General features: G+C 38.6%; 1 protein-coding gene across 1 annotated transcript in view; it reads right to left on the minus strand.

Moving 5' to 3' along the window:
* The window catches only part of CCDC141 (coiled-coil domain containing 141), a 104,189-nt gene that overhangs the window by 37,211 nt on the left and 54,375 nt on the right, over window positions 1–12,603 (minus strand). Inside the window, exon 6 of the mRNA XM_065412914.1 lies at window positions 4,088–4,207. Within this exon, the coding sequence (XP_065268986.1) occupies window positions 4,088–4,207 (120 nt within the window). The remainder of the gene's footprint in view (window positions 1–4,087; window positions 4,208–12,603) is intronic.

A 12,603-nucleotide genomic window follows, 5' to 3' on the forward strand; every position in this document is an offset into this window, starting at 1 on the left:
CACGTCAGCAGATAAATAAAACTGGCCCGGCCCGCCAGGGTGCTTACCCTGGCGAGCCGCGTGCCGAACGTTGCCGACCCCTGATCTATATCAATGATTTGGAAGGAAATACAAAAAAATTGTTTGATAAAGTTCACAGATGATACAAAAATTAGTGGAATGGTAAATGATGACAGGTGAATTACAGACTGATCTGGATCCCTACGCAAGCTGGATTCATTTGAATAATATGTATTTCAATACAGCCAACTGCAAGTTCATACATCTAGGAACAAAGAATGTAGATCACATTTAGAAGATGGAGGACTGCATCCAGTGAAGGAGTGACTCTGGACTTAGGGGTCATAATGGATATTATTTATGTCTATAGCACTGGTGAGACCATTCATGGAATAATGCGTCCAGTTCTGGCATTCACACTTCAAAAAGGATGTTGAAAAATTGGAAAGGGTTCCGAAAAGAGAGGCAAGTATTATTTGAGATAGGGAAAAGCTGCCTTAAAGCGAATGAGTTTCCTAAGTAAAAGGGTAAAAGGGATCTTGATCAAGTATACACACTGGGAGATTTCTGACAGTAGAGGGCTCCTCAGTCTAGCAGACAAAGGCATTAACAAGATCTAATGGCTGGAAGATGGAGCTGAACAAACTCAGACAATAAATAGGACACAAAAATGATAGGGGAACGCTGATGGTAATTAGCCATTATAACAACTCACCAAAGATATGATGGACTCTCCATTGCTTGAAGTTTTAAAATCAAGATTGGGTATCTTTTTGAGAAATAAACTGTAACTCAACCACAAGATAAGGGATTGATGCAGGAATTACTTGGTGAAATTCTTTAGTCAGCAGACTAGAGGATCAGAATGATCCTTTCTGGTCTAAAAATCTATGAATATATGTAATTTTGCTTCTAGCTCAGTTCTGGGAAGTAGGACGTGTTTTTCTGCAGAGATTTGAGCTTCCTGTAACACTTTCATAGTGAGGTTTTATAAACATACATATTTTAAATTTGTAAAAGTACTAATAAAGGATACTTGATTAGGCAATACCCCCTGAATCTGCAAGTGTAACATCTGGCAAACCAGGCAGGAGAGACTGAACTGTAATGATGATCGAACCTAGCACAGCATTTGCTGTAAACTATACCAGAAATGATGATCAGACGTACATCTGGAGCTGCTACAATGTAATGACAACCAAAACGTGATTTAGCACGAAGAAAGCTTTCTCCAGTTACAAACAAACAATCAGAACAGGATTGCATGTACAGTGCAGAAGTTTAAAATGTAGTGATCTTATCCAGGGAGAGCATCAGATTTTGGAGGCTGTCCTAAGAGCTGCAAAATATTGCAGATTCAAAATCCTGCAATTGAAGGTTGAGGCCATAGCTCTTTGGGGACATTTAAATAAGTGGTAAAAAGGCTCATATTTAGGGTGACCATATTTCCAAAAGGGAAAATGGGACACTGCGTGGGGCTGGCCCCAGCCACTCGCCTGAGGCCCCGCTCCCTCAGGCCCCACCCTGCTGCTCACCCGAGGTGCCCCTCCCCAACTGTCACTGGTCACTTGAACCCTGCCAGCTCCCCATTCGAGGCTGTTGCTGGTCGCTGGAACCCTGCCTGCCCCCTCCTTCAGCCCAGCCTCCCCCCTGCATGGGGCTAGCATCTCCACTTGCCCCCGTGCACGTTCCTCTGCACCACACCCCACTTTTTTGACAAAAGTGGGCATTTGTCCCATTTGCTCTTGCCAACTTGATCAGTTGGCAACAGCAAATGGGACAAATGCCCTCTTTTGCCAAAAATATTGGGATGGCTGGGACAGGGCTATAAAAAGGGACTGTCCTGGCCAGAACGGGATGCATGGTCATCCTATACATATTCATATATATGTGGGAAAGAGATGAAAGGGGAGGGCAGGAGCACATTTCAGATGACAGCCTGTGTGTGTGTGTAAATTGTTTTTGAGAAGTCCATCAGAGCTGGCCTTCATCGAACTGAGTTATGGTGTGACTAGTGGATCCTGAGATACAGAAATGAGCCTGCTACATCATTAAAGGGACATCACTGCAGTTTGGAGATAAGAGATGATAACCTTATATCAGATGGAAGGTTTCATAAAAGACTAGGGACTGGGGACTTACAGATACAAGGACATGTTCCACTGTGGAGTCACGAACAGGGAGGTGCTGTAGAAGAAATTGTGCTGATATTACTTAGCCTGAACTGGGAGCACCTCTGAACTTGGTATCAGCTTATGTTTCAGTGTGCTTCTGCCATCGAGGCAAAACATCAGTGTGTCTAGTATAAGCTTACTATAAGCTTCTACCATTCTAACAAATTTTACAGAAACACTCATTTGAATACTCAAGCTGGAAATAAAATGTAGCAAAGTGTCAAATTTCTCTTTCCCACTGCTTGTAATATCATCAGTACAATGAAAAGGTAACAGATACACAGACCTGTAGCTCATCTTTCTGCAATACATTTGCTGTGTGCAGCTTAAGCTAGCTTGTGTATCCACATTTCACATCAGAAGCATGGCATATATTCCGCAAGAACTACTCAGTCCACTTGATTTCCCTGAGCTAGAACATGCTGACAACAATAACAACAGAAGGATAAAGGTAAGCTGCACTAAGTTATGACTCTGTACGGAAAGCTTCCAATGCTAATCAACATTAGACGAAGAATGAGATACTGTGGGATGATTCAAACAACCTGATTAGCTAATATATAGGGGAAGAGTTATTTAGATAAGCAATAAATAAATAAAATTATTTTATTGTGATAGTTCCTTGAGGCCTCAGGGTCCACTGCTGTACAGACTGAAAATGCATATTTTATTATTTTTTAAAACATGGGTTATGATATTTCTTCAACTGATATAGTAAACTGCAATAACAACTTCAGTGCAGTGAATTTCCTCGGGATTAACGACTAGCTCGATTCAGTGATCCCTGATGGCACTCCAGACCATCAACTTCTCCCAGCAGGTCATAATATTCCTTTGGAAATGCCTTGTGACTCAATCATTATTGTTTAACCCCATCACTGCTAGTATTCACAGCAGTGTGCAGCCTGCAGCAGAATGTGGTGCTATGCCGTTAAGAACCAATGTTTTCTAGACAAAAATACTGTGACTTCAAATAGGATGTATGAGATACTTGGGATGGCATTAGAAGTGCATTTTTCCCTGCTTACCTGGTAGCACTGAAGCAGGTAACTATAAATTATAGAAACAAATTGATGGTCTAAAGCTTAAAAAAGATATAACTCCAGCCATTCAGAAACCTCGTCAGTCTGGTAAGTTCAGTCACCTTTCAAAAACTTACATTTTTATATGAACAAAGGTCTTTAGCACAAAACAGGCCTGCTCTGTGAGCCAAGTTCTCTGAACACAACCAGTCCAAAATGGCACACCGAGCAATTTTCACTATATTGTACCAGCACTTCAGAGAACTATTACATTTACATCAAAATTAAGTAACTGCAAGAGAGTTCTAATATTTATGCTCTCTGGTTTGTAAATACATTTCTTTTTCATATCAACATAATCTTTAACCCCACCCTCATCATTTATGCAGCAGAGGAATAAAATTGTCCCATCATGTTATTTCAGACATATTGCTAAAAATTCCTGTTGAAACCTATGTTATACCCACTTTGTTGCCACATGATCTGCAGATTTCAGTGAGAAAGCATTACAGTAATAGTGACTGGCCACCTATTTTTACCATTATCAAAACTTTCCCAAATTGTTTAACTACTTCCCTTAAGCCCTTGCAATGTTGTTTTTATTTCTAAACGACACATCTAGTTATTTGGCCACTATATTGAAAGGTGGTAGTTAAACAAAATGTACAATTACTTTGTCATTGCTTTATAATCTCATGAATATAGGAAAAGCTAGGGTGAGAAAAATGGTACCAAGAACATTGTGTGTGTAATACTAGTTATATTTAAAATAAAACTTTTCTTTCTCATATACACAAACATACAGACTGTACACACACACACACACATATATATATATATATATATAAAATGTATGTTAGTTTTTTCCTTTAATATTTTCATATTTCTTACCTTAGCCTTGAATTCCATTTCCATGTGTTCATGAAGTAGCTCTTCGTTTTCTGTTAAAGATGAGCCTAGATTTTGCTTATGTAGATAATCACTCATATTTTTCCTGTACCAAGATGTTACCTAGATAAAAAACAAAAATGAGATTTTTCAAGAGTTGAGAAGAATTTCAAAAGGTGAGAAATAATTGTCCAACCTTTCAGGTGTATTAAGTGAACCAACTTTGTCTATAAATTAAGCCCCAATTTTAGATAAAACATGAAAACACAGTGCTATGTAATTCAAAAGTTCATATACCTACATGAAATGGGAATATATGTAACAAAACAAGACTTGTTTTTCATAAAGTATGTCAAATGATTTATCAATCAGTACAGTGGGTGAGATTGAAGGAAAAGAAAAATCAGGTAGTAGTAACTTGTGGAAGACGACATACATAGTCTAAAATGGTAAAGAAATCATACATTTTTCCTAGGAAAAATGCTCTCATGTACAGTAGGTGACTATAAATCTGAACATATTTACAATGATGCATAAAAAGCAATGACTAGATGACCTGATAGGTCTTTTCTAACTATAACTTCAATAATTCAATGAAGCTACTGTACTGCATTATATAGAGTAATCTTTTGTATTCCAAAAAACAATTACAGCTTGCTAGATTGACTGTAACAAGAATATTGAGCAAACAAATGCAGTAGTTAATGTATCTCATAAATTGCACAGAATGACTTGCATGTACTTCTACTTGATGCACAATAGGTACCTTATACATCCCTTGTAAACAACACAAGGCAAAGATCCCTGAGTGAAGCTTTGCATTTTAAAATAGTACTGGGAATCAGTTAGTACCTACGAAACCTGCTCCAATCTTTTCCAAGTCTTGCAAAGCCACCATCATATTCTATGTATCACATTTAAAACTCCTTTGTACAGTAGGAAGAATATAGACTTGAAAGCATGTCTCTAAGAATTTCCTGAGATCTGCTTCTGTGAAGGCCTTTTTAAAATTTTATTTCATTCTGTATTTTTCTAAAAAGCAAAAGAACCTTTATAACAAAAAATGCTTTCAACACATCTGAAATAATACAGTGGACAAATTACCTAAGGACTTCAACGGAGCTAGGAAAGTAAACAGATTATTAATGTAATTAAATTTTAATTTGATGGCAGAGTCTCAAAACTACTTTCTAAAGCACCTCCAAGTTATTTATTGACACACAGGGGACCTCGTTTTTCTGCACACTATCCTGGTGATATATGTTACAAACAAAAGCATATGGGAGTTTTGTATGTGCCCTGCTTCAAAAAAATACAATTCATAAAATAATTCTCTTTTAATTATTTGAACAAAAACCAAGGTAGTGTGAAGTGAGAATTGAGTGACCAGATGTCCCGATTTTATAGGGACAGTCCCAACTTTTGGGTCTTTTTCTTATATAGGCTCCTATTACCTCCCACCCCCTGTCCTGATTTTTCACATTTGCTGTCTGGTCATCCTAAGTGAGAACTATTGTCACAAAAGCCATTCACATTTGGTAATGCATATGATATTTTCATTTTCAAGGGGGGATGAGCTCTCACAAGCTCTCATTCTCAGTGGAAGGTTTGTGGTAGAGGTGGACCCAAGTCACAAAGTTCAGATTGACACTTTGATCAGCATTAGAGGCATTTGGACCAGGCCCATCTCTGGAATACAGCATGACACTGGTTATTTTGTGCTCTCAAAAATGGGGTCAGAGCTGTACAAGTCACCCTTTGATGAAGAAAGACATATAAGGAGGAAAGTTGATTATGTAGAATGAAGGGATGAGTGGAAGCCCAATGGAGTCTTGCAGTAATGTTTACATACCTGACTGAATCAAATCAAATTTAAAACATAAGGATCAGACCAAAATTTTGAATCGTGAAGCCTTTCATTTCCTCTTTTCTTATCCCCTCAAACATACACTTACCAATGCAAAATTATGAAAACATTTATACTGGAAGAAGACATACAAAACATGTACTTCGCATCTATCAAAATAAAACTGAAAGTGTATGATACAGGGGAAAGAAGAATTTCCCTGTAAATTGAGGCAATTTTCTTTTCTATGGAAAATACTGGCTGTTTGCCAAAACAAATTCATGCTTCTATAGACTTGAGCAGAGGAGTAATAAAATCTTTAACTCTGTTACAGTAAGAAGCTCACCCCTTAGCCACTTGGCAATGTCTATTTTAATTATCAAGAGTGTAAGCAGTTGGGGTTTAAGTACTGCAGATGTCAATGAGTGATATTAGCAGTGTAAGATTATGTCAGAGCTATCTTTGGTGTTTTTTAAGACAGAAGCCCACAGAATTCTATTTTTTCAGAAATTTCTTTTTGGTAAGCTTTTGTTTTTTTGCACAAGCTACAGGGCATGTTGATTGCCTGATAAACAAAACCACTAATTTTTTTAAAACCCTGAGTGCATGACTGCCTTACAGCATGCTATTGACCACAATATTTGCTGTAAATTACCCATGGAAGTAGGAGTTAAAGGATTCCTATCTGTACCTGGAAACTGTTATAAGTTAAAATATGATAATTGCAGAGTTATCTTAAGCACTTCCATGAGTGTTACCCCTAACCTTTACCCATCCACACACAAAAACATCTCATCCAAGTTCAGTGGTGCTTTAAACCCAGGATAGCTGGCTTGGCTGGGGCCCTAGGCTAAAATCTGAATGAGGCTTTCACTTGGGATTGAAACCTGCCCACTTTGTAGTGAGGACACAGGCCAAACCACTCAAGTGCAGACAGTCCTCCAGTGCCTCCCCACAGTTCCCCCCTTGTGCCAAGGACAGACAAATGCTCCCATGAGTCACTGGAAAAGCATCATAGAGTGGCTCAGTTTGCTAAAGGATAACTATGGGACATGCCCCCTGAAGTCTTAGTGACACAGATGAGCACAGCACTAGTAAGGACATAATAATTCAGGTAAGGCTTTGCCGTGTGGCAGCTCACACCTGGGCTAGACTAATCCAGCTGTTCAGACCTAGGTACCAATCACCTGAGTTAACCCTGTAGTGAAGATAAAGATCGGAGACAAATAGAAAATATGTGAACAGGGAGGAGATTAGGTAGTTTTCTGTAACTGTCTGAAGTAAAACATGAAGGAGTGCTTTTGTTGAACAATAAGAGCTTTATACGCTGGGACACCAACAAAAATATACTGTTAGAATGATACCACTGTAGTTATACCACTATAACTATAGCGATATAATTATAGCAGTACAGTTCTGCCAGCAAATTTCCCCATGTAGATAAGCCCTAAAATAGTGCCAGCTAGAACAGGCGTTGTCAAACTGTGTCCAAAAAGGGCTTTTGGAAAGATCACATGGTGCCTGGACTTTCCCTGATACAAGTGTAAATGCACGGGGGGTCCATGATGTTTTCAACAATTAGAGAAGGGGTTCATGGCATCAGACAATTTGAAAGTCAGTGAACTAGAACAGTATTGATTTTCACTTCCTTGGAGTTTTGCAACAGGACAATTTTGCCAATACTGACCATAAATAAATAAATGTGTTTGATTTTGTTCCATTATTCCACTTCTGCAAAACACCCTCTCTCGCCTATAACATAAATAGCAGACTTGTTAAAATTAAAATAAGGAATCCAGCGGCGGGAGACACAAGACCTAAAGAACTTAGCTAAGAAGTTCTGAGTTTCACTCCTGGTTCTGATACTGACTTCTGTCATCCCAAGTCTTCCTCTATTTCCCCTTCTCTAATAGGAAGACAATCTTCTCTTTCTGTCTCTCACAGGAGTGTTGGGAGAGTTTATTAGTTAATGTCTGAAGATGAAAAGTCCTGTGTATTATTACTATTGATCCCAGTCTGATGAGGATATGCAAAAAATAAAATTTGGTCAAGAATACAAGCTTAATTTTCATCAGTGATGGATCTGTGAAAGGTGTGTTCTTGCATGAAACATTTGTGTATGCATGAGTATATCAGTAGTAGAATAAATGACATCACAGGAGATGAGACAATTATAAATACACCAGGGGCAGGGGTGTTCAGAAAACTCCCATTAACTTCAATCGGGCCAAGATTTCACCCCAGGTAGCTAGCAAAGGATCATTTTAAACAAATCTGACTAAACAGATTTTAATAATTTAATTACTGGTATGTTCCAGTCTAAATATTCCTGCACTCAGGGTAAAATGTAATCAATGTTTCATTTTTATGAAAACCATTTGCAGAAAGCGCTGGGAGCACATCTGAAGATATATGAAGGTCCACTCAGAAATTTTATGCACATTTTTAATTGCTTATGAATGAGGTGAAAATGTCTAGGTTTGTCTCCCACCTGCCAGTGTTGAAACTCAGTGTTTTTCCTTCACTCTAGCAGGCAGCAGCAGCAAAGACCATAGGGGACACAGCTTTTGGAAAATCAGAAAAGAGCCTATCAGGAGTATACGTAGATTGTTTAGACAGTTCTTCCATAAATCCAAGCAGTTCTGGTGCATTAGTCACTGTTGGAGATTCCCAATTATACTTGTGCATGCTGACATTCAGGGTGTGCTCAGCTCACACTGTGCCTCGTACTAAAAATGGAAACCCGTGCCTATATTTGAAATCAGCTTCCAAACACAGCTATGGCCCCAAACTATATCATGAAGACAATAATGGTCAAATCACTCCCCCAGTCTTGCATGCTGAACATCTTTCAGTAAAAAAGAACATACAGCTATTAACCAAGCCCACCGTGTAAAGATCAGCAGGAGAAAAGAGTGGGTTTACATTCATTCAGGTAAAGATCCCTCAGCAGAACCTTTAAATGACTGCACTGCCATCGTTATTTTTACATCAATTAAATTGCTAGTAAATGAATTCCAGCACCAAGGGGTGACAGGGCTGTTAGTTCTACCTTCTTAACGACACAAGAACTGATAACTACCGTTAGTTAATATTTTTCCTTTAAAAAGAAGGATCATTTCCCTTCTGTGTGTCTGCATGGACTGCAGATGAGGGTGTGCTATGCTGTCCCACAAATCTAACTTAGCTCTTATCTCTGCCCTTGACACAACCTTTTACCCAGGGACCATGAATAGCTTAAGTTTAATTTATTTGTTTGTCTCATATATGCATTACTGGCACAATTGAGAAAAATTACATTCATAAATCTTCTTGCCGAGAAAATTAATTATGCACAAAATAGCCCAATCTGCCTCTGATTTTCATTAATGAAGGAGATTATCAGCAAAATAAGATGCTGCGGTATCTGAAAAGGAAGGTCAGCTCTTTAAATGTAAAACAAGGTACATTTTTACATATTGAAAATACTGATAAAGAAAAACATGTTATGATTATGCTTATCAGACCATCACATTCCAATTCAAGGCAGAACGAAGGTGTTGCATTTTTAGTGCTTCGGGGCAAGGAAATATATATTGTAATCTTTACATTTGCTTAGTTTCTCTTTCAAAACCAGATCAGGGAGACTTCTGTGCTTTATACTTATCCTTTAAAAAACACAGGCAGTATTAAGGGTAAAAATCTACTCTCACATCTTCTTGACTCCAATATGCGGCTCTCCCTATGTCTCCCAAACTTCCATTAGCGTCAATGAGAGTTCAATAGGCTGCTCTCCTTATATGTGTAGAACTCCACTTGACATTAATGGGAGTTCAGCACACAAAGGGAGAGCAAAATATTAGGCTTCAGATTTGCCGTGAGGCCATGAGAACCAGTACTTAAAAATGCACATGCATAAGTCTAAAAAAAGATACTTTGTCATAAAATTTCTACCAGTTAATTTTCCAGAGTATTTATTGTTCCATAATTGTGCATGAATGTTACGTAAGGTGCCAGACTGACACCTTACAGGTCCATAGTTAGAACAGTATTGCAAGGACCTGACTCTGCCTGCTTGTCTGCATCAACCTTGGACCACAGCTGGGCATGAGAAGGCAGGTGGTTGAATAAACATTCTATCTGAGCTACAGCCCGTCTCCTCAAGCTATCACCAGTAGGTAGGTTGCCAGTAGATATCAGCTGTAATGGTGGTGTTTGTGATGTCAACACCCATTCCGCAGAAAATGGACACGCACACACACACACACACCAAACAGCAACCAGATTAAAGTGACCCGACGTCCTGATATTATCGGGATCATTCCAATATTATCAGGATCGTCCCAATATTAGGGGCTTTGTTTAATATAGACACCCCTTACAGTCTATTACCCCCTCTCCTGTACCAATTTTCCACACTTGTTATCTGGTCACCCTAAACCAGATAGTAAAGATTTTCCGGATGTTCCCAAACTGGGCTGGATTCAACTCGGCACTCTGTAAGTGAAAGATAATTCTCCATTAATGTTTAAGGCAACTAGAAATCTGTGGTAAGTTTGACCAAATTTGCATTTCCCTCCACCCCACCCTAGGTCTTGGGGAGATTCTGCAGTATGGTTTTATAGCAAATTCATTCAAAGTATTTTCCCCTTCTTTACCCAATGTAAGATAGCAAAGTATTTTGCAGAGATTCTTGTGTTTTGCACCCCTCTCTCTGCTTGTAAGTTATTGAAATACTTGGATAAAGCTGGGATGACCATGTAGTTGATGAAAGCATCACAGCTAGGAGTACTAACTCCTGGTACTTCCAAGCTTTGAAGAAGGATATAGAGAAGGACTCTTCTTCTTGGAAAGTGTACTTTGCAATATGATACATTTCCAACCGACTTGGCTAAATTTGTTTTGAAACTTCAGTTGTAGCCATTGAGAATTTATCACAGATACTGAGAATTGAAATAACATTACTTTTTAAGGTGTGTTCCTTTGCTGGACAGTTTCCTGGTGATATAGACAAAGCAGCAGCCAAAGCAGAATTGAGCAGCATCATGCCTCTCAAGTGTTAGACGATATTTCATGATTTTCATAGTAATAGCTCTGGCCTCTTATTTAGCAGTTTCTCTTTTACAGTATCTTGGTTGAAAAAGGGGATTTGTTCCAAGCTATCATTCTATAGCCACAAGTTAGAAAGAGAACACTTCTGTAGGAACACAGGATTTTTCATACAGGATAGTAATCCATCTAGCCATGATGTTACCAATAAATCCAGTATTGCCTCTGGTAATTATAATACTTGATGTTTCAGAATAAGGTTAGCAGCTCCCTAAAGTACCTCACCAGTTGTAAAATGTTTTACTTGGAGGATCATATACACACTATGCAAAAAAAGGTAGAGCTGGTTTTGATGTACAAGGTACATAACCCTGCAGAATCAATATTCTAGGCAGAGCTGGAGTGCATAGCGCTGCCTACAATTAAGGTTGCCCAACACTTTCCATTAACTTTAAACATTCAGACTGAAATTTTCCATGATGAATGCCTGCCTCAGCTGAATTTTTAGGAAACTTTCAGTTTAAAGGGCTTAGCTATTTCTGAGGGTTTGTCTAGATCGTTTTTGTTTTGTTGTTGTTTTGGTGGATTAGGTCTGGGTGCGCTAACAGTTGCAGAATAACACTATGTACACTAAGTACACTATGTCCACTGGATCCCCCTTGTCCACATGTTTGTTGACCCCTTCAAAGAATTCTAATAGATTAGTAAGACACGATTTCCCTTTACAGAAACCATGTTGACTATTGCTCAACAGTTTATGTTTTTCTATATGTCGGACAATTTTATTCTTAACTATTGTTTCGACTAATTAAGAATAAAATTGTCCGACACATAGAAAAACAAACTGTTGAGCAATAGTCAACATGGTTTCTGTAAAGGGAAATCGTGTCTTACTAATCTATTAGAATTCTTTGAAGGGGTCAACAAACATGTGGACAAGGGGGGATCCAGTGGACATAGTGTACTTAGATTTCCAGAAAGCCTTTGACAAGGTCCCTCACCAAAGGCTCTTATGTAAATTAAGCTGCCATGGGATAAAAGGGAAGGTCCTTTCATGGATTGAGAACTGGTTAAAAGACAGGGAACAAAGGGTAGGAATTAATGGTAAATTCTCAGAATGGAGAGGGGTAACTAGTGGTGTTCCCCAAGGGTCAGTCCTCGGACCGATCCTATTCAACTTATTCATAAATGATCTGGAGAAAGGGGTAAACAGTGAGGTGGCAAAGTTTGCAGATGATACTAAACTGCTCAAGATAGTTAAGACCAAAGCAGACTGTGAAGAACTTCAAAAAGATCTCACAAAACTAAGTGATTGGGCAACAAAATGGCAAATGAAATTTAATGTGGATAAATGTAAAGTAATGCACATTGGAAAAAATAACCCCAACTATACATACAATATGATGGGGGCTAATTTAGCTACAACAAGTCAGGAAAAAGATCTTGGAGTCATCGTGGATAGTTCTCTGAAAATGTCCACGCAGTGTGCAGAGGCGGTCAAAAAAGCAAACAGGATGTTAGGAATCATTAAAAAGGGGATAGAGAATAAGACTGAGAATATATTATTGCCCTTATATAAATCAATGGTATGCCCTCATCTCGAATACTGCGTACAGATGTGGTCTCCTCATCTCAAAAAAGATAT

The sequence above is a fragment of the Emys orbicularis genome, chromosome 11 (assembly GCF_028017835.1).
Source record: "Emys orbicularis isolate rEmyOrb1 chromosome 11, rEmyOrb1.hap1, whole genome shotgun sequence".
Lineage (NCBI taxonomy): Eukaryota > Metazoa > Chordata > Testudines > Emydidae > Emys > Emys orbicularis.